Source organism: Sebastes umbrosus, chromosome 1 (assembly GCF_015220745.1).
Source record: "Sebastes umbrosus isolate fSebUmb1 chromosome 1, fSebUmb1.pri, whole genome shotgun sequence".
In the NCBI taxonomy this organism is placed as follows: Eukaryota; Metazoa; Chordata; class Actinopteri; order Perciformes; family Sebastidae; genus Sebastes; species Sebastes umbrosus.
In genome coordinates this window covers 37,569,926-37,595,596 of record NC_051269.1, presented here as the reverse complement: position 1 = coordinate 37,595,596, position 25,671 = coordinate 37,569,926, and the positions used below count along the sequence as shown (strand labels likewise).

Genomic DNA, 25,671 nt, shown 5'->3' with positions numbered 1-25,671 from the left:
TGTGTTTTGTATGATATTATGCTATGTATTTATTTTGCATTTGTTTTATGTTGTGGCGTCTGAAACTTTAATGTATGTTTAAATGCTGCTGTCTCGGCCAGGTCTCTCTTGCAAAAGAGATTCTTAATCTCAATGAGTACTACCTGGTTAAATAAAGGTTAAATAAATACAAATAAAAAAAAGTATTTATAGGCCAGTAATAACATTCATCATCATGTCTGAAGAGGTCTCCTTCAGATATATGGTCATGTCTTTCAGTGAATATGCATATCAAGACTAGGCCTAGAATGTGTGGCACGTAACAGACAGGAGCTCGTCCTCCTCCTGCCCTCCACAACCTTGAGAGCTAACAGGCCTATCATATAACAACTCAAAGGCAAAGACAGTCAGACTGTAGTTGAGTGAATTGAAATTCAAAAGGTATGATTCAGAATAATAACCACCTCCTTAAAAAGTAGGTTTCAGTCTCATGCCAACTGGTCTTGGTGATCCTCTTTAGATTATAAATGATAATGTGTAGTGTTATTATGGCTGACAGATGACCACAGAACAACTTTATCTACTCTGATGTGAAAACAGAGGACAGCATCTTAAAAACAACAGTATTTCAAAATTATTTTTATATTATATATAAACTATGACATGATAGCTTGCACTTTAAAGTGGCAATCCGTAAAATTTCAGTCCTGATTGATTTAGAATTTCTATTTAAGTGAAAACAAAGTAATTGTGCTCAGAGTTTGTCAGTCTGGAGATAAAATTATATTCCTATGTAACTTGAGCTTCAAGTTTTCAAAATTGTGTGCATACAGTAGTTCCTTTTTTGTGTTTATACAACAGCATATTTCCAGGAATGTCAACACAGACACCCATTTCTTAATACTGCAAATACATAAATATTGCAATAGGCTCAATCACCATTGTGTTGCCTCATTTGGTGATAGATAGTGAATTAACATTTATTTAAATTAAAATCTTCAAGATTGACACTTTAATAATTATTATTTTTGGGGATTTTTTAAAGCCAATCATATTTATGAATTAATATTTCTTTCCCTCAGAGGTTATGATAATAATGTACATACTTGTGTGGTTTGATGGACCTGCATATATAGTGGTAGTAAAGAAAAGGGGTGAATGATGGTGGATCTGAGTGTTCAAGGCAAACTTATTTTTGTCCACAAGAGGGCATTGCAGTCCATAATGTTACCTAAAAGGGCTCCCCTATCCTCACAGAACCTGTCTAGACTCATAAGATTTAGATCAAGATTTAGCATTAAAAAAGGTTTTGGTTATGTAGTTGATTGAACAGATTAAAATGTATTATTACACATTATAAACAGCTGCTAAAAAACATGATGATAGGCGGTGGTTCTGTTTGTTTGCCTGATTTTTAGTACAATAACATTCTTCACATACTTCCAACTGCAGTTCTTCTTACATTTTATTGATGAAAATACTATATTACAGTACCAGTAATATGCCCTTTTAAATTCTGCACACAGTGCAATTGTTGCAGTAAAAACAATACAAAGTATATACATGTACTTTTCAATCATTTAGTTTTCAAGAGACGGCCCATCAACAACAACACAAGAAGAGCATGTTGTTTATATGACCTGGGAGGCTTCAGTGAGTGTTTAAGGTCACAACTGACAATCCAGAATTAAAATTCTGCAAATTCTGCTTGAGGGGACTTTAACTTACTAAATAACCGACGAAAACAAAGGTGGTGTCTAGAAGGGAACCCACAAGTTAGGGAAACTCTCGCGAGATGGTTCAGGTTACGCAATGATCTCTAATAGTTAAGGTTAGGAGAATTCGTCGGGCAGCCAGTCTCGTGAGAGTTTTTGCAGATCTCAGATCAGATTTCCCAATTTGCCGATTACCTACTAGACACAATAAAAAAAAAAAAATAAAAAAAAACGCACTATGAAGTCATTTATGTGTAATGTGTCTAATGTCACAATTTCCTATAAAGAAATCTTGGTATAAATAATCACAATCACAAGGTAACAACGATGAGGAGTTCAGAGTGTAATCTGTTTACAGCTCATTCTTTCTCTCCTCATACATCTACATCAACTTTGACTACAATCATTCATAGTCAGACGTCTGAACAACAAATTTATATTGTTTTTGTCTTCAACAATATTGTTTCTTCCGCCCCATGATGTTACAAGCATCCATTTCAGTTCCTGCTGTTTGGATGTAATAACAAACACTAAATCCTGCCGATTAAGCAGAGATGCAAGGTTATTAAGGCACTGTTATGGGAACGTGGTGTCCTCGTCCTCACATAAAGACTCCTGATTCTCTGGATTTGAAAGTGGCATGGTTGGGCTTTGGTATAAAAACATGTATGAGTCACACAGCAACCTGCGCACCAGTTCAGGAGCCTGGGAGGGGTTCGACCTAGCTAGCTCCTCCTCCGACTGGGACAGGAAGTCGCCCAGCTCTGGACAAGTTTGGACCTCAGGAATGCTGTAGCCAGATTTATCGTCACCTGTAAGAAAGAGTGGCCTTAAGATTAGACATCAGCTCGAGAAGAGATAAGGACCAGTCATAGACGCCAGAGCGCGGCTTTATCCAAAACTTTCGAGGCTGCCTTATCAGAAAATAAGGCAGTCACGGGTAACCACTTCATAGAAGAAAACAAAACAAGGCAGAGTTTGCACGAACATCAGAATAAAATTACTTGTTTGGTAACTTTATTATGTGACTAATGGAAGAAAATATGTATTACTCAACAACCTGTTAAAAGGCAGGGTCGATAGAGTACACTTGATTTTTTAAAAATGATTCAACTGAAAAACCCAGCCGAGTGTTGCAAACCCTTTTCCAATAAAAGCAGCTGGCAGCACCAGCTCCAAAGGCCATAAATCTAGAGAGAAGGTTGCCAAGTAGGCAACACTGACAGCTCTTCCCTTCGGGCCTCCCTCCAAAGCCACTCCCCCGCAATTATCATTATGAATGTAAACATATCATAATGAACAATGAACATGATTGTTGTTAGTACTCACAGCTGTCAAACTAGTAGCTCGTGGAAGATTCCTGAGACGAGCAATGAGTGCATTTGATTTATTGATTGCTGGCGGGATGTAATAAGAATTTCAACTAATATAACAAAAATGTTTCTAAAATCTCCACCAACCCTGCCTTTAACTCAAACGATAAACAAGCTGAAATCTATCTTACCGCATCTGTCAGCCATGCTGTCAAAGAAGAGCCAGGAGTGAGGATCATCAGGGCTGTATTTGATAAAGGACACATAGTGGCTGGTTTGAATGCAGAGCACAGCAAACAGCTGCATCATGTGTCTTGGCACAGGAGCATCAGCGGCTACATCTGCTGGTACCGCGAGAGTTTTGGGGGTGTGACCCTGCCGCGAGGGAAGGGTGTGCACCTTTAAAGACAAATAGAAAGTTATACACATTTACAAGTTCGGTCAGTGGGATACTTGACATCTAAAACGGTCATCTGGAGTACCTGTATTTTGCAGGTAGTGCAGTACTGTTTTATTTTCCCTGGCTGCAGTCTGCGATCTGGTAGACACTGAAGACACTCGTATTCTGCCAAATGCCCACAGACGAAGCATTCCCTTGGAGCTGTTGGGAAAAGTAGGTGATCCGTAAGCATCTTTAAGCTCATCAAAAACACTGTATTAAAAAGAAATACATTCACATCCTATAGGATTTAAATCAATGCCGACTAGAGTTGTTCCGATACCAGTATCGGAAATGCATCCGATACTGCCAAAAATTCGGGATTGGGTACCGGCGAGTATGCCAGTCTATGCACCGATCTGATACCATCATTTATTTACCCAGTAAAAAACAGATATCAATTCTTCTTTGCTGCTCCAAAACAGTAGCCTTCACTCTGCTGTCGCCCTGGATGTATCATGGCTGCCAATGACAACTACTGTTTTAGAGCAGCGAAGAAGAACTGATCGCAGGTAGTTTGTCACGTGATGATAGCAAACAACAACAGTGGAGAGTGTCACGGTCAGACATTTGGCAATATTTCACAGTGGAAAATCCAAAGATAGCAATCATATCACATCCATACATGGTCAGTAGTAAACAGCTCGTAATTACTGTTATTACTATATAATGATTACATTTTTCAAATCACACTGGTATCGGATCGGTACTCGATATCTGTCGAGTTCAGGTATCGGAATCGTGAAGGAAAAACTGGTATCGGAACATCTCTAATGCCAACAACGTCTGTTCCTCACAGTTGTAGAGGAGATCTGTGATGTCCAGGTCAGTGGAGGGGATGATGTGAGAAAACATCTTATACTTGTTTCCGAACCGCGGCATCTGGACTATTAGACAGGACGGCATCTGAGAGACAAATAGAAAAAGCAATTACATGAGTGCACTGAAGAAAACATGATAAACTCCCCCACAGGGTTTCCTTTCCTTTTAAGAGGAGCACACACTCACCGCTTCAAACTTGAGGTCACCTGACAGGCAGGATGTGTCCAGCAGCTGTTGGACAGTGGGCATCTGTCCCATCTGTTCTTTTTCTAGAAAGATCTGGAAGGTGTAGGCACCCTGAGAGATTTCTTGTTTTGATCTAAAAAAAAAAATAAAAAAATGAATTTGAGTTACAATTGAGCTTCAATAGCTAAACTATTAAAATAATCGCCAACTATTTTCATAATCGATGAATGTCTGTCATTTTTTTAAGAAAAAAAAGGAAAAATTCTTTGATTCCAGCTTCTTAAATGTGAATATTTTCTGTTTTCTTTACTCCTCTATGACAGTAAACTGAATATCTTTGAGTTGTGGACAAAACAAGACATTTGAGGACATCATCTTGGTCACTGATCAACATTTTTCACCATTTTCTGACATTTTATAGACCGAACAACTAATCGATTAATCAAGAAAATAACCAACAGATTAATCAACAATTCAAATAATCATTAGTTGCAGCCCTACATTGCATACACATATATTTAATACTGGATGGCTAAGATCTTACCTGAGCTTGAGCAGTGGCTCCATGCAGAGCACCTTCTGAAAGAGGAGTGTGATGAACTCCTCTGGGTCTGCAGTGAAGCAAAGCAATTAAAAACACTTTAACAGTAGGCTTCAGTATATCATGATGCAATGACTAAAGACCTTCTATTGGAATATATTTTTTTTAACAATGCATGCTGCAAGATATGGGTGTGTACCTTTTTCCTCTGTTCGGAAGGAGTCACAGCCAAGCTGTTCACGGAAATTCATAACACTGTCAGCAGGTACAAACCCTTGTCTGCAGGAAATACATGAACTATCAGTGAGCAAACAAAATAACTCATACACTGGAATAGCTGCATACACCAAAACAGTTGAGAGCAAACACAATGGCACACCTTCTTATGTAAGAACATTTTGAGCATATGCACTGTTTTTGTGTTAGCTAGTGAATAAAGAGTACCCATATCATGAAGACAGAGAGTACTCGTTTACCAGTTGAGACCATGTAAAATGTCATAATGTTCTTGTTTTGCAGACTAAATGATAATGCACAACGTTAGAAAAACAAAAGTCTTGAAGACAGTGTTTATACCTGCGCAGACGGTTGACTATATTTCTAAGAGTGCAGGTTATGGGTTGCTCGGTGTCAGCAGGCTTTTGGCAGATATTATCCAGGGTCACAGATGAGCTGAACAAACTGAAGAGAGGAAAAAAAGACATTGTTTTATCAACTCAGCACTTATCTGAATACAGTTCACCATGCTCATTTAGTTGTACATGATCTCCTCCAAATAAAATTGCTTTGGATAACGAGAGATTGAAGTAAATCTGAGCTGCGTGTGCAACAGTGTGCGACTCGAGAATCAAGGGGTGGTGAACTGGTTTTACCTGAAGAGTGTGGCATCAAGGTAACAGGAGTTAATGTGTCCCTGAATCCCTTTCATTTTCCCCACTAACAAAGACGAGACCTCGGATTCAGGAATAGGTGGTGCATCCTCCTCTGGGTCCTCAAATTGAGGAACTGAAAACAGCAAACAAACATACAAAAACAGATCTTAAGATGGCATTTCAACAAAGACCTCTTCATAGCTTTACATTTGAGAAACGTAGTATTCTGCAGCAGCTTCTCCCCACAGTCCAACTGGACAATCACATAGGCCTTTATGATTAATGATTAATGATTAATGATTAGTCTGCTTTTCCAAAGCCAGAAGTTCACAGGACTGTCAGAAATGTTCCACCAATAAAGACTATCACAGATGTACGGACATAATTTCTCTTCACTACTCCTGCTAGAGGCAGAAGGGTGTGTGTCAAATTGGATTGTTTTTTTACCACTCGTGTTCCAACTCTTGTGCCGCACTTTAAAAGGAGGTCAAGTGTGGTTGAGTTAAATGACAGTTAATGAGAGTAATGAAAGGCGCCCATGCCTAAAGCTTTAAATGATTAGTGTTACTGACACCCTGATTAAAAGCACATCAATGTCGTGTAGTGTACTATTTCGTAAACAACAGTTCAGAGTAGACAATTCTGAAGGATGTTACGTTAAGTTAAAGCTTCATTTTGTTTTGTACAATTGAAATGTAACACTGGTAAAAAAAATGTAAGTCACATTTTTACTTTGAAAAACACTTATACCAATAACATCCATCAAATTAGGGTTAAAAACTTGGAAAAAAAATATCTAATTGTGATTATTTTGACTGATATTGCCACTGCAATATGATTTGCGACATTAGAAGGAATTATAATTTTTGCATTATTATTCTCATTTTTATTGAAAAACATAAAAATTATTATGGTGTGATTTTTGCCTGTAGAATATGATGTGTAGACCAGGACATCTCTGCAGCACGATATATAATTTAAAAATGGTATTTTGACACACATTTCACCTTTAACATATATTGCACCTCCTGCGATATGAATATATATAAAATATATTTATAAAATTTTGATTAATTGTGCAGCCCTACACATGAAAAACACTTGTACGAAAAACATTAAATGTGTGTACATTTTTATTACTTGTATATGCGTGTATCACCAAACTGGGAGAAGTGTCTAACCTGGAGGGATGTTGTCGGGTTTGGAGGTCTCACTTCCTGTAGAGGAGTAGACGAACCTGCTATCAGCGTTGCACTTTGTGACGGGAACGAACAGAGCCCTGTTCCCTTTGCAGGTGAAATACCTCTGGCCTCCGTATATCCCATCGGAGCAGCCGTTCACGTCATAGTCCTAAAACAATGAAAACCAAATCAGGTATGAGGAAGATGCTTAAAGCTGGCAGAAAACATAACTTGTACAAAATGTTAAGTCACTCACCAATTCAATCCCAGCCCAGTCATCAGTCTTCTCTCCAGGGACCCCCAACCATTGGATGACCCCGTACACTGTGATCCCCAAGTTGGACACCACCTCCACCATGGATCCCACCTCCAAAGGCGCATGAAATGGGCTTGAACTTTGGCTATGGAAGACATTCTGCACTGTATGGTCCTCCTTCACTTTTAGTGAGTAAGATCTTACAGACGGCGGCGTGGAGTTGACGGACATCCCCCTTTTCTTGCTTACACCTGTGGAGAGGTATGGAAGGTGTGCAGAGGCGGATTGTTAGAAAATAAAAACATATATTTTAGGCTTGTCACATGCTAACCTCATCAGGTTGACCTCTGTTTAACACCACCCAAGTCTACAGATGAGATATATAGACACGTCGGAGTTCACTATGTGCCAAAACGCCAGACCATGTGATGAATTTGCTGTTTTACATTCCAGAGAACCAGTTTTTCCAGTTGCGTACTGGGACCGTTTCTTCTGCGCCCACTCAGGAGTCACATGTTTTCTGAAATGGCAACTCTCTGATTGGAGGGGATGGGGATGACTGTTTTTTTTTTAACCAAAAAAAGATTTTTTTTTTAAGGGATTTAATTTGATAAACTCCACCACCAAGGATCTTGTGGTTTATAAATGCCACATGTTGACTTTGGAAGAGGCAGGGATGCTGCAACTTGGACCACTTTACTCACTCTCACGTTGGCTGTCTTTCCAGAAGGGAACGGAGGAAGACGGGACCACCTGGACGATGTCTACCGCACTGAACAGGGGCAGAGGAGTAGGTTTCTTGGATGTCAAATTGTTATCACTGTCCTGCAAGGAGGACAAAGGGAAACGAACACTTAGCACTCTTATGGAAAGGACATCGCTCTCGCAGTCTTTTGACTGATAACGTTGCCTAAAGACACACAGATAACCCTAAATAATATCCTCATTTCAATACATTTCTTGAGGTTATATTAGTGTGTATGTGCAACTATTATTTACTTTCTCATCTTAAATCAACCTGTTCATGATTTTAAATTTGTGCATCAACCTGAAGACATACTGCTTCAGTTGTTGTTTATGCCAATGTAATTATTTCATCATCCAGGTCATTGTTTCCTTGTAAAATAGCTGAAGACTAGGGTGTGGGTGGAAGAGGATGAGCAAGCTGTCTGTATCTGTGTATTTTTAGTGTATGTTATGTTATGCAATGCTGTTTTTGTCTGTATGTGCTTTATAATTTTGTATTTGTGTCTATAGGACCCCCTCGAAAATGAGATAAGGCTATCCTTTCAATACCGTCAGAGAAACCAGATAATTGTGAGCACACCTTCTAAGAAAACCAACACCTTAATGTTACAAATTATAAAACCAGACAAACAACTTTTACCCACCACTAACTCCACCTCAAAGCCGAGCATGAACAGGTCTTCTTTGGCCTCCTTCTTCCCAATCTTCATCATGTTCTTCACCAGCCCCGGCAGGTGTCCCTTCTTGTGCTTCAGCACCACTAGGTCGTTCTGAGACAGCTCACAGATGGCCGAGAACAGCTGGGGGTTGCACAGCAGCTCCAGGCGTTTGCTTGCCTGGGAAACGAAGAGCAGTAGCTGGGCCTGGTGGCGGGTCAGCGGGTACGTGTCCTCCCTCTTCACGGTGCCTCCGCTCTTGGTGCCCCCCCCGTGGCTGCCCCCGGGGTACATCAGCCCCGTTATCTCCCCTCGCTGCACATCCGACGACTCCACACGGCCGATGCATCCTCGGCAGAAGCCTTTCCTCGACTTTCCGCGTAACACGATGAAGAACTTCTCCTTTCCTGGAGCTTTGGGCTCCATATTTCCACCAATAAAGTCTGTTTGAACTGTTCTGAAGCAGGTAGTGTGCTTATAGAAGCAGTTGACCTGTAACAACACAACAGGAAAAACGTTAGACAAACATCTCCGAGCCAAACTTGAACATTAATTACACACAAATTTAGAATATAAACATAATTTCCTGTTCAACATAATGCTAGTATATAAATGAGCTAAAACAACATTGTTAATACACAAGAGTCAGGGCGGCTGTGGCTCAGAGGGTAGAGCAGGTTGGTTGTCCACCAATCGGAAGGTTGGCGGTTCGATCCCCGGCTGCTCCGGGTCACATGTCGATGTGTCCTTGAGCAAGACACTTAATCCCAAATTGCTCCCGAATGAATATTTAGATTAGATCCTGATGGGCAAAGTTGGCACCTTAGCAGCCTCTGCCATCAGTGTATGAATGTGTGTGTGAATGGCTGAATGCTGACATGTAGTGTAAAGCGCTTTGAGTGGTCGGAAGACTAGAAAAACGATATATAAATGCAAGTCCATTTACCAAGAGAGCTAGTTTAAATGGGAACAAACTGTTCTGTAAATTAACATTAAGATGCTCTAACACATTTCCAATCACTAACATTCATTAGAGAGTTGTTTTAGCCTTTAAAAAAAATACGGACTTACTGTTTTAGTCGTCATGAGTAATTACACTGACTGGTTACACCACTTTTGCACCATTAATTAACGTCAGCTAATTGCCTAGAAACTATTAACTACACTATTCGACTTGGGAACAAACTTCAACGTAACACCAGTTAGCCTAATAGTTCCTACGTAGCCAAAAGCTACTTAATTACAAAGTTGGGAGAAAATTACACATGAATTTCGATTATTCGAACTTCAACCATTCGAATTTCCACTCGTTCCTGAGAGAGAGCTGGCTTAAATGGGAACAAACTGCTCTGTTAATTAACGTTATGCTACTTTAACACATTTCCAATCACTAACATTCATTATAGAGTTGGTTTAGCTTTTAAAAACAAATACATACTTAATGTTTTAGTCGTCAGACAATACATACATACAAACATTATGATTAAAAACACTTTCCTGTTTAACAGTACAGTTGTAGGCATGTATAACAATATTGTTAATACAATTTCCACACGTTCCTGCGAGAGAGCTAGTTTAAATGGGAACTATTAAGTTATGATAAACAAACCAAACTGCTCTGTAAATTAACACGACACAACAGGAGTAACGTTAGCCAAACATCTCCTGGCTAAACTCGCTTCATTACAAAGTTGGGAGAACATTAATTACACACAATGAATAACATATCAGTCAATGGAGGTTTTGGATACTGCACTGAAATATGCAGTAGTGATTTGTTTTTTTACTTTTTTTTTTACATTAATTATTCCAGATTTTGAGTTTATACTTGTTCAGACATAATTTAACAGGTCATAAACATAATTTCCTGTTTAACATAATTCTAGTGAATAAAATTAGCTAGAACTACATTTGTTAATACACAAGAGCTAGTTTAAATGGGAACAAACTGCTCTGTAAATTAACATTATGCTGCTCTAACCAATCACTAACATTCATTAGAGAGTTGGTTTAGCCTTTAAAAAAAATACATACTTAATGTTTTAGTCGTTAGAGTAAAATACACTGACCGGTTACACCACATTTGCACCATTAATTAACGTTAACTAATTGCCCAGAAACCATTAGGTACACTATTCGACTTGGGAACAAACACACCAAAACACCAATTGCCTAATAGTTCCAGGCCAAAAGCTACTTAATTACAAAGTTGGGAGAAAATGACACACGAATTTCGATTATTTGAACTTCAACCATTCGAAATTCCACACGTTCCTGAGAGAGAGCTAGCAGCTTAAATGGGAACAAACTGCTCTGTAAATTAACATTATACTACTCTAACACATTTACAATCACTAACATTCATAAGAGAGACAGTAAAGCCTTTGGAAAAAGTACATACTTAATGTTTTAGTCATCAGAGTAATTACACTGACAGGTTACACCACATTTACTCCATCAATTAGTCAGCTGGAAACTATTACATCAATCCAAGTGGGAACAAACTTCACCAGAACACCATTTGCCTAATAGTTCCTACCTAACCAAAAGCTACTCAATTACAAAGTTGGGAGAAAATTACACATGAAATTCGATTATTCGAACTTCAAACATTCGAATTTCCACACGTTCCTGAAAGAGAGCTAGAACAGAATATAATAGAATATAAAGCTTTATTGTCATCGTATTAAATACAACGAGATTCACAGTTGCCACTTCTTCTGGTCAGTGCTTTAAAACAAACACTTGACAAGACTAAACGAGGCAGATAAAACATATAACAGGTAAAAACACACACAGTTATAAAGCAAATAAAAACAGGTAAAGTAGATGTAATAAATTAATATAAACAGAAGTGTTACACTAGAAGTATAAAAAATATCAAATAGATGTAATGTAAACAGAGGTAATTGCACTTGTAAAATAGGTAGGGTAGATGTAATAAATCAAATGTAATCAAAGGTAATGTAAACAGAGGTAATTGCACTTGTAAAATAGGTAGGGTAGATGTAATAAATCAAATGTAATCAAAGGTAATGTAAACAGAGGTAATTGCAGGTAATAGCTAGATATACACTTGAGGTGTATAGCTAGCTAATGGGAACTATAACATACAATAAACAAACCAAACTGCTCTGTAAATTAACATTAAGCTGCTTTAACACATTTCCAATCACTAACATTCATAACAGAGACAGTATAGCCTTTGAAAAAAAAAAAAAAAAATTGATGGTTTACTTACTGTTTTTAAGTTGTCAAGATCAATTACTCCGGTTACACCACATGAATTCACTAATTGCCCACCCAGACCGAAGCAGGTACATTATTCGACGTGGGGACAAACTTCAACGTCACACCAGCAGTCATGACTCGTCCTCTAATGTGGATGTGAGAGAACCTGCAGCTGTTTAAACACTCACCATGTGACCAACAACACCCACATGACAACTTGTCCAACAACTCCGCCCTTAAACAAGAAATACTCTCAGTGCAACAACACATGACTGTAGGTTTGATAAGAAAAGGGAGGATTATAAAGAATTTCTTGATAAATTCAAAATGCCTGTAAAACCAAAAGGAGTATGTTATTGTTATGCTGTTCCTGCAGCTGTCAGACTCCACAACCAGCACTGCTCCCAGTAGACCACTTACACACCAAAAACTGACCATAACCTGGTATTTTCAGGTGGAATTTCTCATTTCATTCTCACTGTGCAATATCATTTTCCACTTGAGCAATTTTGTTAATAGTATGTTTATTGTCAATACTGCATGTACTGCTCCTATTTACCTAGTTACTTTACCCCCTTTAAGAGAGCAACCAAATCTTGTTTAATTCAGCGACAAACATGTACTCATGTCTAGTTTTTCATGTAATGTTTTTAAATGTGTGCTTTATTGTATTTATTTGTTTTTCCTGTACCCATTCCTGTTTTAATCTCCTTTTTTCGCAAAAAGCCCTTCTACAGACAGGTGTTGCAAATTAGCATCCGCTATAAGCACTATGATACTGGCATCAGATAGCTGTTTTTAAGTTGTCTATGTACATTGTATTGATCCCTATTAAATAAACAATGAATGTAATTTTTGTACTTCCTTCTATTTAAATGGTTCATATTTTTTTACACTTTGTTGAGCTCTTTTTTACTGTGTTAGCTGATGCATCTTGTTTTTTGCACTATCCCCTTTGCTGCTGTACACTGCAAATTTCCCCACTGCAAGACTAATAAAGTAATATCTTATCTTATCTTAAGTGTCCTTGCAACCCTGAAACCCTGCAACCTTTTAATTCAGAAGATTGTATGGGAAATATGTATATTGGAGGTACTAAAATACTGAAAGAGAAGTGCTCTAACAAAAATTGGGAATTATTGGGAATTAGGAACACACTCAGTTATGTTTCTGTCCCTTTATCTAGTTTTCCTTATTTGAGGATGTGAAGTGGGAGAAAGCTTGGACAATTTGTGATAAATACTGTATCAATAACAAACTTAAAGGTCCCATATCGTGGTCATTTTCAAGTTCATACTTGTATTTTGTGTTTCTACTAGAACATGTTTACATGCTGTAATGTTCAAAAAAAACTTTATTTTCCTCATACTGTCTGCTTGAATATAGCTGTATTTACCCTCTCTCTGAAACGTTCCGTTTTAGTGCATTTCAACGGAATTTCGTTGCTATGCAACAGTTTGGGTCCATGTTTACTTCCTGTCAGCTGATGACATTAACATACACTGCAACCAGGAAATAACCTTGGACACATTTAGAATGTTTACGTTTAAAACTGTGTAATGGTCTATATATTGTATATTTGTGACGTCACAAATGGACAGAAATCCTAATGGCTTGTTTCAAACGCACAATTTCTGAATACGGGCTGTGTGTATTTCTCGGTATATTGAGCGCTTCGATACTTTCACAGTATTTATAAAGCACTTAAACCTGCTTTATAATAAAAAAGACATGAAAATCTTACTTTTTACAATATGGGACCTTTAAAGCTGCAGTGGGTAGAAATGGAGCAAATATGATTAAAAAAAAAGTTATTTTTATAAAACGATCACTATATCCTGACAGTAATGCATGAGACAGATAATCTGAAAAAATAAATCATGTGCTTCTGTGTCCTCTGGTGCGCCTCATGGCTCCTAATCTGCTAGATTTCACAGACCGAAGAAAAACAAACAATCAGAGCCGAGCTGGAGCCTTGCCGTCTCCGAGCAAACTCTGATCAAACGATTAAACTAGGCAGCGCTTATCAAATATGAATCAATATTCTGTTACTGTAATGCCTATTTCTCACATAGACGGCAAAACTGAAATTGAATAAGACCCACTGTGAAGTCACTGAGTGAATGTTTTCTCAAGTGGCAGACAGTCAGAAACTGCCTTTTTTGCCAAATTCCATGTCTCAGTAATTTATGAAAATATACTAATTTTACAAATGTTTTCTTTTTCTCAGATAAATGTGTGAATATGTGACAGTGTAAATATAAGTTTTTCAATCTAAATTATTTTTTTTTATCCCAGATGAAAGTGTCCTAAACATACCGGGGAGGCAGAATTTTGAAAAAGTGTGCCAACCGACCCCGCTCTCCCCCACTGAGTTTCAACCTAAAATCTAGATTCAGTTCATTCTCTGTCTAAAGGAAATATAATATAGTTTTAAGCCATATAGATCTCAGTTTAGAGAACAGAATATATTGTTATTACTTGGACTGCCATTTGTCCTCAGTTTATGTAGTGACACATTTTAACATCATCTCATGACCTTTGTCTCTCGTCCTCTCACATATCCTGCACTGTTTATGATTTGGCACGAGTCTATAAACTCCAGGGCAGCTTAATGTTTTCAGAATATATATTATATGAAGACAACAACTCTCGATGTTCTGCTTGCTGAGGCTTCCTTGTCATCTTACAAAACACACAGGGAGGTCACCATAGATTGATGAATGACTGGAATACTCAGCTGCAAAGGAACACCGTCAACAGATATTAAGAAAAAATGTTGAAAATGTTGAAAGTGACCGGTGCCTTGAGTGCAACATTTTGACTGACATGTTTGTCTGCATGCATGTGACACGTCCTACCTTGTGACGCAGTTGGTATGCATGTCCGACAGCATCTTGATTGACTGCACATTAGCATTACGCAACAGCCATCATTTCCTTCAGCATGCAAAATACACAGTGGCCATGTGTCCCTCAATCAGCATAAAACCTTTGTCGGTTGTTTGTTAAATATTATATATTATAAATATCAGTTTAGAGCTCAAGTATGATGGGGTTATTCCTTTAATCAGTTTTAAGACAATTCTTATAAACAGACAAGTTTGCCCTCTTTAATATAAAGTACTTGTTGGAGGACTACCCTCTGTTGGCTGGTGATCACAATAACATAAGAGTGTCAAACAACCACAACCTTACATCATGCAGTGCAACAACAGGATACTACCATTTCAGAATATGCTCTTGGAAGATATTTATGAAAAACATTAAGTTCACAAGCACAATAAAACTATAAGAAACTATCAGATAATGGAGGTACTCTTATGGCCGTAATGATATCGTTGTTCCTCAGGATCCCCTGGACTACGTGACCCTTTTCATGCAAAGGCTGCACACTCCCTTCTGGAAACTCAGCTGATGAGGGAGAGTTGGGAAAGCAGAAAATTACTAATGTGTGAGTAATAATCATCACAGTAAAGGCAAAGGTCAACTCACGGTCATCAAGAAGTCTGTTTGGCTGACGTTGGGGATGGAGTTTTCTCAGTGAGACGCTGTCGTTTGTCTCTTTATGGAGGGACAGTTCCTTGATCAACACCTAAAGCACACAAGAAGTCTGAATTATAAATGTTTTTGTATTTAAAACAATCAAAACCTTTATAATGTAAAGTGATCCAACCTGGGTGATCTCAAACAAACGCTGTTGTCCACCTGAACTGCTTAGCGCCATGTAGATCCCACATTTATGCTTCGCTGGCACCACTATGGTGGGCATAAGAGATGATACGGGCCTCTCTCCTGGCTGGATGATGTTTTTCTACGACACAAATTGCAAACAGTGAGATATATTTAAGGCGAGACACTAAAGGCACACACAGTGTTTGTCATGCACTGGTGAAGTTGTGCTATTTTGCTTCCATAACATGTCTTCTTTCAGACTAGTGGAAAGAAAACATTCAAAATCACATTTAGGTGTTATTTTACTACAACTTGTCTTTTTGCATCTGTAGATTTCTCCTAAATTCACCAAAGGTTAGCATCAGATAATGTCACATTTGCATATTTAAACACAAAATGTAATTGCCTCAATGTAAGTAATCAACTGGGATCAAGGTGATATGTGTTAGTTAAACATGTTTACCCTATTCACCTGTAAAATGTATGTAATTTTACAATACATATCTTTAAATGCCATTTTCTAAAGTTTTTTTTTCTTACAGAAATCTCCACTCCAGTAGCTTATTACATCCACTAAACTTTCCAGCTTCATTCCTATCTATATTCTGAAGGTTTTTACAGAGGGGTTTGTTCATATATTATCCCATAGCCTGATTTATATAATACGTTATTCCTAAAATCATGATCATCATCTAATGTTCAGATTTCTATTCTGGAAATGTATGCAAATTAGCACATATTTGATAAGATAATGCATCATTTGCATATTTAAACATACATTTTCAAGAAACTTGTAATACAAAAAAGAATTGCCTTAATGTAAGTAACCAACTAGGGAAGTTTCATGGTGATATCTAATAGTTACATTTTTTACCCTATTCACCTGTAGCGTCTTCAAAATCTGTGGAATTACAATACATATCTTTAGAGGCTGTTTTCTCAAAATTAGGTTTTTCTCGTACTCTGAGCCAGAAATCTCCACTTCAGTAACACTTACATACACCAAACTTTCCAGTTTCATTCTTATCTATATTCTAAAGGGTTTTACTGAGGGACTTGTTCATATATCATTCGTAGCCTGAATTATACAACATTTTATTCCTAAAGACATGGTGAGAATGGATTTTTTTTAAATGGCTGTTGACAGTATTTTCTGAAGTATGGAGTGATAAAAACATAAATCCAAAATTCCCTTTGTAAAAACCTTTAACTCTAATAGGTCAACAAAATTAAACAAGAATCTTGGTCCTGGCTTTATCCAATGTTCATATTTCTGTTCTGGACATTTATGCAAATGAGCACATATTTGATAAGATAATGCATCATTTGCATATTTAAGCATACATTTTAAGAAAACTTGTAATGCAAAAAAATATTATCTTAATGTAAGTAATCAACTGGGGAAGTTTTATGGTGATATCCAACAGATATTTATTTTGTTTACCCTATTCACCTGGGGTGTCTCCTCTTAAAGGAAAAATACTGTGTAACTGACTGATTATATCGGGTGAGATTTCTAATCTAAACAGGTAATGCACCTGGTTGGTTAAGAGCTGCCCTCTGGTTTTGTTTGGCCAGGAGAAGTCAAGCACAAGGCTGTTGAGAAGAACACCTGACTGTGTCATGATTCTGCTCCCGAATGACGTGCTCAACGAACTGCAAGATCGTGAAGACAAGAGATAAGATAAAAGAATGTCAGTGTGCCCAGCAGCACATACCACACATAATCCTACCGGTGTGATCGCTTATGTCAGACTGTAGGTAATAACTCCATCACCTTGCAACTGACACTATGAGGCCATCAGGTCCCATGACTGCTACCTGTCCAGCCATCTGTAGGGAGTGGACAGTGGAGTCCTCGGGTGGAGCGGTATGGGAGGAATTGATCCTCTGGCGAAGCACCTCAGCTTGACTCTTACTTTAGCAAGAGCACAGAGAAAATTATGCCGGATGTACTGATTAGTTAGTTGTGGAGTAGAGTTGGAAGTCATTTATAACACAAAAGAAGTAACAAAAATATGAAAAGATTATGATTTATGACTGATGAAAGCTTAGCTGATTAATCGAGTAGTCGATCAACATAAATCTACACTAATTTTGATAGTCAATTAATCATTTCAATCATTTTTACGAGAAAAAAATGTCAACTACTTCTCTGTGATGTGATGCTTTTCTTAATAGTAAACTGAATATCGCTGGATTTTTGACTTTTGGATAAAAACAATACATTGGAGATGTCCCATTTGGCTCTGGGTATAATGGGAATTTTTCCGACTTTCTGACATTTCATAGACAAAACAGTCAAGAAAATAGTCTCTGCACTCTGCGGCTCACGTTGTCGCAGTTTCACAAGCAAGTCGGAGAACTACGCTGGACTTCAGGTAAAAACGTGAAAGGCTCTCTCTAGAGCCAGGCTGCGTTCCAAATCGCATACTTTTTCTTATTACTTTTAGTACGTACTGCAGCTGCCCTCACAAAGTATGTACTGTTGCATGCAGTATGCACACAATTTGGACATACTACTTTGTCATAACATTGTGCCTTGAACTTTGACCCTCTTGCTCATATATCTTCTGCACAGAGAATTGTGGGTCAGAATAGCCAGAAAAGCATGCTGGCCTGCATACTGCAAAATACGACCAGATGTCATCAGACATCCTGGTATTTTTGGTGTAATGCATTTGACATACTATGTATTGGGACATGCTAAATCTTTTTCTGGCATACTAAATAGTATGGTAGTATGAGTATTGGAACGCACAGTCAGTATTTAGTTTGTCCGTTCTGGGCTACTGTAGAAACATGGCGGACTCCTTGAAGAGGACCTGTTCCCTATGTAGATATGAAGGGCTCATTCTAAGCTAACGAAAACACAACGATTCTTAGTTTCAGGAGATTATACACTAATGAAAACATAGTTATGAATATTATGTTCCATTTCTGCTAATAGATCCCCCGAAATGTTACACACTGTTCCTTTAATCAACGATGAAAATAATCTTTAGTTGCAGCCCCAATCTCGGTGTAGTTTACCTCAGCATGTCAGAGAGCAGCTCAGTCACTGAAGAGTTATATTTAGGGTCACCCACACCACTGTCCATAGCCAAAGCTCCTTTCAGAGCCTTAATAGGGAGAAAGAAAATCACTCTTATGTAGGAGACCTACCATTTCAATCAGGCTGTAATATAAAAAAATAGATATATTGTGATATTTAAGCTTTACCTCAGCCACCCAGTGGTGTGTTTGATTTTCTGTGATATTACTCTCATTGAGATGGAGGCCCTCCAGAAGGTTGAGCGCTGATACCAACGCTGCACCAGCAGATGAGAGAGGAGGAACTTGAATAATAAATTCTAAGAGAAGAGTAACACAATATAGATGAAGGCATCAAGAAAACATATATACAGTCCATTGTTGAACAAAAGGTTAGTCTTTACCATTGTACAGGACTTCCTCTGGCTGCTCCACTTGTACACTGTAGTTACTGATGTCGTCTCTGCTCAGGACCCCTCCATTGGCTCGCACCTTTGAGTGAAAACACAGAAAAAAGCTAGTTACATTTTGCCCATGAAACCGGAACTCATTTGATGTATGGATGTCATTCACCTCATCCTCTATCTCTTGTGAAAAGTTCCCCTCATAGAAGTTGGACAGACCGGCCTCGAGGACTCCGGCCAGACTGGACATCCTCAGAAATGAACCAGGCAGCAGAGCTCGGCCACCTGGGAGGAACGTGTCCCTGAAACGTTGCGACAGCTGCTCACCTTTTAACTTCGATATAGCCTCAGCTGTAGAATTACACAAACGAGTCACATCCTGGTATATCGTCCTCGTTATCAGGCCATTAAATAGGAGTTATCGGTCGCCATAATCACCATAGATGTGGGTCATTAGGGGCCTACTACGCCTACTACGTTGTAACACGTTGTAAAACTGAATGAAACCTTACATTTTAAACACAAACAAAAAGGCCTCTTTAAGTTAAGTTTAGGGAAAAACATTGTGTTTTGGCTTAAAATAACTACGTTTCGAAAGTGAAAGCGAAAAACGCTTGTGAACTGCACGTTGTTGGCTTCACACAGAATGCAAGCCCTGGTCTCCTGGGTGAAAACCCTGTGTTTTGTGTTCCATCCATTGACCCCCGACCTCCACATCATATGGAGTTCCACACTGTCTATACTACAGAGCTTGTCTTCCATTTCTGCTCCAGTCATAATTACTACGGTCGCTATCGTCTTCTTTTATGCCTTCTTTCGGTGATCTACCATGTGATAAGATGATAAAACCTACTATTAGGTTTAGTAGGCCCCTATTGACCCACATCTATGGTGCTTATAGCGTCAGATAACGCCTATTTAAAGCTTCAGTAGGCAACAATTTTTTGGCATCATTGGGCAAAAATAAATTCCATGATAACCTTTCAGCATATTGTAATATGTAAGTGTTCTGAGAGAAAACTAAACTTCTGCACCTCCTCATGGCTCTGTTTTTAGGTTTTAGAAAATCTAGCCCGTGACAGGAGACTTTGACCAATCACAAGTCATTTCAGAGAGAGAGAGCGTTCCTATTGGCTGGGCTCTGGCTGGTGGGCGGTGCTTGGTACTTCCTCAACTGATCTCAACATGGCTGCCGGGTCCCAATCTTTCTCATTTTACAGCTAAACAGTTCACTACAAGATGTTTCTGAAAACATTTGAGGTGACAAATAGGCATTACAGTAACAGAATATTGATTTATATTTGATCAGCGCTGCCTAGTTTTACTGTTTGGTCGAAGTGTGCAAGTGATTGACAGCTGCTCAGAGACGGCAAGGCTCCAGCTCGGCTCTGATTGGTTGTTGTCCTCCGGTCTGTGAAATCTTGCAGATGCCGTAAGGAGCACCGGAGGACACAGGGGTACATGATTTCTTTCAGATTACCGGTCTCATGCACTACTGTCAGGATATTGTGACCGTTTTATAAAAATAACTTTTTTTGTTTGTTTTTAAATCATACTGCACTCCAGCTTTAATGGCCTGATAACAATCTATTCAGCCGGCGACATCATGATGTTATATTGTGAGTACGTGGTTAAGTGAGGAAATGTGAAGAGGGACGGTTTGACTCACCGAGACTGAACGACACATTAAAACCTTCTTTGGCAACAGCAGCAGCTCTGGTGACCACATCCGCCCATGAAAGACTAAAAGAGATGACAGAGATTTTGCGGTGAGACATCTGACTCGAGGTTAGAAAACCAGATCATTTGTTTGTACTCTTTTACCTCCCGTACAGGCTGTGAGCACGGTGTAACCCTCTGAGCTGACCTGGCACTCCCACTTGCAGACCAGCCTGAATTGATAAAGTAAGATTATACATGCTAAATAATAAAATGATTAATGGTAGCCCCCTCCCAACTTTTACATTACCTTTAGCTCTGAAACATTTTGCAGCAACTCCTCTTTAAGTGTCTGAGGAGCAGTTCCCTGAAAATTAATCACCCTGGTTTCATTCTTATGGATGTCATGAACCAGCATCACCCCACCTCTATACAGAAAGAGAATGAATCAGACATGTCTAAGTATATTTTACACCATCAACAATAGGTCAGTCACATACCCTCCAACACCTGACACATGTGGATGCACAACGCCCAAACACAGGGCGGCAGAGACGGCTGCATCCACACTAGACCCACCATCACGGAGGATGCTCTGGCCGAGAGTGGTGCAGCGCTCGTGATCCGACACCACCACACCTTTTACAAACACCTGAGAAGTAATGAGGATAAATAATGCACTTGTGGGAATACTTGCATAGGTTGTATTGTGTGACATACCAAACTTTCCCACAGGTAAATATGCAGGAGCAAAGCAACGGTCACTCCAATGGCAAAGGTGATAGATACAGCATGGATACATCCGAGTGTGTCTTCCCTGGAGCAGTCTTTGTCTGTCTCTGTCTCTTTGAGGCCTCGGTCTAACACATGTGGGCTACCAGAGGCCAGCTGTTTCAGAGGGATGTCCTTTGGGAGATGGCTGAGGTCTGTTACAGCAGCAAGGAAACAATTTTTACCACAGTGGAAATATTTTGGGTTTGCAAAATAATAGTATCAGCCCAGCAGATGCTCAAGATCCTGCCGGATTTCTCCCCCAACATCTAATCAGGTGATTCACACACACTTAGTATCATCAGTAGGAGAGAAATACAGCAGCATCTCGTGTGTTGAGAACCATTTAGGCTATATTTGTATCCTCTCACCGTGGTTTTGATTCAAGTCACAGGTGAAGTCACTCGAGTCATCAGCCACTTCAGATGAACCAGCAAAACTATTATAACTGAATGTTAACTGCTTGTTAAGTTTTGTTCCAGGAGACGCATCCATCCTCACTGTACTCACTCTCAGACTAAATCAGTTCTTCACAGGCCTCTGTGTGGTAAAAGTCCCATAAACTGCACTCCTCCCTCAGGTGACCATGCAATCATACACAGCAGGTGCAATTACCTCCCGACCAATGAGATCTCAACATTTGCATTTGTCAAACTGTGAGCAGTTCAATGTCATTTGGACGTCAGAATCTCACTAATAAATAAAAGCACAAGCTCCAAAGTCATTATTTTTATTGCCGTATAAAACAAGGTTTTAAACCAGTTACATAGAGGTAAATAAAAAATGCACGTCAATATACAAATTACAGCACTTTGTCCAAAATGTCGAGGATACATTCTGCAAAGGCTGCACTCATCCACATGTATAAATCCACATGCACACAAACAAGAAAACATCTCATTTCATGAGGTGAACATCTTCATTACAAAATTCATAATACAGTACGAGTTGTAATGTAGCTGCCTGTTGTAGTGTCGTTGGTTACATCAACAACAGATGTATAGCTTACACGTATATATGTGTGTGTGTATAGGAGTATGTGTTTAATATGTATGATGCGTGTTGTAAGATTAACACTTGCGGTTGTACAACCAGAGCCTCAGTGGCTGAGGTTGCGATTTCCCGGCTGTTGGAGGTGGAAGGAGTGCTGTTGGACTCCTTGGCGAGTGCGGTTCTGGCGCTGAATGGCGTTACGAGACATGTGGTGTGGGTCTGTCCAGGATTTAGCCTTCTGGATGCAGGTTAACTGATGGGCCACTTCTATCAAAGCTTTAGGCTGAGAAACGGAGCCTGTGATGGCTCGACTGCTGCTGCTGCCATCAACTGCGGGCTCTGGATCTAAAACACTGGAGGGAAACACAAGCAGGTCTGTGAGTCTAACAACATGAACAAGTCAGTGTTCATCAATATAAGTTCATGTGAAGTTAAAAGGAATAGAGTGCTGCAGGAATGAGTCCCAAAACCCAGAAATGAATTAGTATTTTAGCACTTCCGGTTCCCTCGTCTGGAGGTCAATGGGTTTTATTGGTCAGATGCCTGAAATAAGTTCTGTGGTTAACACAACCTCAGGAGATTCTTAACATTTTGCTCTACAACATAAAATATGTTAGTAAATATCCCACTCGTGAATTTTGAAGCTTTTATATGTCTTTAAAAAGGTGGTTGCTAACAAGTGGCTAAATGAGACTACTGAACGTCATCACGTCTTTATGCTTAGTGGTGGTGGCGGGAAGTCATGTGACCGTGGTGTAGTTTGTTTATAGCCTAACGTTAGCTTTTTACTTCTGTTCTGGCGATTGCATTCACACTTCAAAAATCATAAAAATGGTGTTCATTTATGGAGATTATATTGCTGAACAAAACGTGTAAGTATCATAAACGTTTGTTTGCCACAGAGCTTATTTTCTGCAATAATCCAAAACCCGATGACGAGGAACCCAGAGCGATGCTAACTTTCTGGTTGGCCTACAAAAATATGTCATCCCTGCAGCACTCTATAAAGTTGAGCATTAATTGCAATCGTACAGTTAAGTTATTTTTTTCCCCCTCAAACTTAATATGGTAATGATTTATCGAAATCTGCTCTCACCTGATGTCAGTTTCCATCTTTGCAACCGTGTCTTCGTGGAGAGCAGAGTTCGATGGTTGGGCGACAGTCAGCTCTGCTGTCTGGTTTTCTGCCTCTGTGGAGACACGATGAAGTTGTGTCATATAACTGGACAATAATTCAATATACAGTAAGTGTATTGTCCTTCTGTGGACACAAACAACACTTTTATGATATTAAAGTGCACAGTTCTCTAGCTAAACAAATAACAAGTGAATTATTGAAACGAAATGATATGAATGTTTGATCATTCTTTGTGTTTGTTTATTTGTTTGGCTTCATTGGCTTAAAGGCAGGTCCTCCATCATGAGTCTCTCATGACTAGGACTGCACCTCATGATTATTTATGAAAATCAATAAATCATTGCAGTTATTGTAATATTAATGTCAACCATACTGCAGGTGCCCTACTTTGTCCAGAAGAAGATACATTTTTAACACTACATATTGCTATATATATTGTTATATTACAGATATTCTAAATTAAAGCTACAATGATTAAACGATTTATCGATTAGTTGTCAACCCATTAATCAATTAATTGCCAACTATTTTGATAATCGATTTATCAAGTCTTTTTTTTTTTAAAGTCCAAAATTCTCTGATTCCAGCTTCTTAAATATGAATATTTTCTGGTCTCTTTACTCCTCTATGACAATAAACTGAATATCTTTGAGTTGTGGACAAAACAAGACAGTTGAGGACGTCATCTTGGGCTTTGGGGAACACTAATCAACATTTTTCACCATTTTCTGACATGTTATAGACCAAACAACTAATCGATTAATTGAGAAAATTATTGTAAATCTAAGGATAACATGACATCCATGACTGACCTTGATGATTCACAACAAGCCACTCTTCTTCCACCACTTCTCCAGACTTGACTTCTTCAGGGGTCTCCTCCTCTCCCCCAAAAAACAGGCGGGTGATTGTTTTGAACATTTTCCTCTTTGTCTTCCCTTGAGGTGTTTTGTTGTCTTTGCTGTTGTTCCCGTCTTCCTTCCCTTCTTTGTACAGCAGAAAACTCAGGTGTTGCAAGATCTGTTAAAGACAAGAAAACATGCTGCCTCATATACAGTAGAGTAATATGCATGATCACATAGCATCAGTTTATGCTAATCCCTCGTTGACTGTTTGGGAGTGATGCCATGAGACCCATACTTCATTATTATTTTTCAAATTTCAAGCAATCTGGGTCATCTGACCAGGATGTCCAATGACATTTCTTTGCACATACAGAGGTTTGAATAATGATGCCCACTCCCCCTGAATTTCATTGTTAGGGTCCATCTGTCTCTAGCTTTATGGGGGGGAGGGGCTCCTTTTTAGCAAACATCTTGTCAGTGCAAATATCAGTGGACTGAGGTGGCTCCATGTTGAGCCATTGCACTTAATTAACAATATTAAGACATTGAATTCATTTCTGCAGTGTACACTAACTGTAATGGTGTTATCTTGCTATTGTGTGTTGTATTGTGTACTGTCATGCACACATCATAGACATAATGGGAGAAATAACATGATACAAACATTATTGCAGCCACAGAGATCAGCAGTCTCTGCAGAATCAAACATGTATGACTCAAATGAATTTAAATGCATTTTTTAGACATTATTTCAGGTCTCTGGGTCACACAGAGTCCTCGGTTATTTGCAGTAATATGACGTTAATATGACCTTCAACCAAACTAAACTGAGACAACCAGTGCACTAATACAATTTTGGGATAATCGATAAAAAAAATGTGTCTCTAATGTGAATAATTGTGTGATTGCTTGTCCATCTTATTGTCTGCAGCCATTAATATCTATATCTGATCTGTAGCTCTGCAGCCTCCTTACCTGCTGTTAGATCTCAGGTTCAGTCGCAGACCATTCTGGAATGTCAATTTGCAAAATTGTAACAATTACCTGAATTATTTGTTGCCAATGGAATCCTGAAACTGTTACAATGTTACAATCAAACCAGCAGACTGTTGTTCTGTTTCAAATCTTCAACTGATCACAGCCAACAGAAGACCCGCCCACCAGGAGGAACCAGCCAATCAGAGACCGCGACGGACTGAGCATGCGCAGTGAGTTA

At 38.9% G+C, this 25,671-nt stretch overlaps 2 protein-coding genes across 5 annotated transcripts; both read right to left on the bottom strand.

Moving 5' to 3' along the window:
• Positions 1 to 1,425: 1,425 nt before the first annotated feature.
• On the bottom strand, positions 1,426 to 12,103 carry cyldb (cylindromatosis (turban tumor syndrome), b). The gene is made up of 14 exons (XM_037787082.1): positions 11,949 to 12,103; positions 8,696 to 9,199; positions 8,009 to 8,129; positions 7,305 to 7,555; positions 7,049 to 7,217; positions 5,868 to 6,000; positions 5,572 to 5,676; positions 5,195 to 5,274; positions 4,999 to 5,065; positions 4,455 to 4,587; positions 4,244 to 4,352; positions 3,490 to 3,608; positions 3,199 to 3,406; positions 1,426 to 2,506 (listed from the first exon to the last, which is right to left on the bottom strand). Exons 2-14 carry the CDS (start codon positions 9,131 to 9,133, stop codon positions 2,271 to 2,273), a joined length of 2,169 nt encoding a protein of 722 aa, XP_037643010.1. The 5' UTR covers positions 9,134 to 9,199; positions 11,949 to 12,103; the 3' UTR covers positions 1,426 to 2,270.
• A 2,882-nt stretch (positions 12,104 to 14,985) lies between these two features.
• LOC119498580 (glutathione hydrolase 7-like) lies at positions 14,986 to 22,076 on the bottom strand. 4 transcript variants are annotated; one of them, XR_005209143.1, is made up of 15 exons: positions 21,851 to 22,076; positions 21,429 to 21,634; positions 21,209 to 21,360; positions 21,019 to 21,136; positions 20,874 to 20,941; positions 20,719 to 20,792; positions 19,219 to 19,400; positions 19,050 to 19,137; positions 18,835 to 18,965; positions 18,646 to 18,734; positions 17,390 to 17,530; positions 17,151 to 17,268; positions 15,646 to 15,751; positions 15,433 to 15,532; positions 14,986 to 15,351 (listed from the first exon to the last, which is right to left on the bottom strand). XR_005209143.1 is itself a non-coding variant. In XM_037787589.1 (15 exons), the coding sequence occupies exons 1-15, from the start codon at positions 21,972 to 21,974 to the stop codon at positions 15,227 to 15,229; spliced, it is 1,812 nt and encodes a 603-aa protein (XP_037643517.1). In that variant the 5' UTR covers positions 21,975 to 22,076; the 3' UTR covers positions 14,986 to 15,226. The 4 variants fall into 4 exon arrangements, 3 of the variants coding, with proteins under 3 accessions (XP_037643517.1, XP_037643508.1, XP_037643526.1); XM_037787589.1 differs by having other exon boundaries at positions 15,614 to 15,751; positions 18,835 to 18,923; XM_037787580.1 differs by having other exon boundaries at positions 15,614 to 15,751; positions 21,851 to 22,075.
• Between the last annotated feature and the right edge of the window lie 3,595 nt (positions 22,077 to 25,671).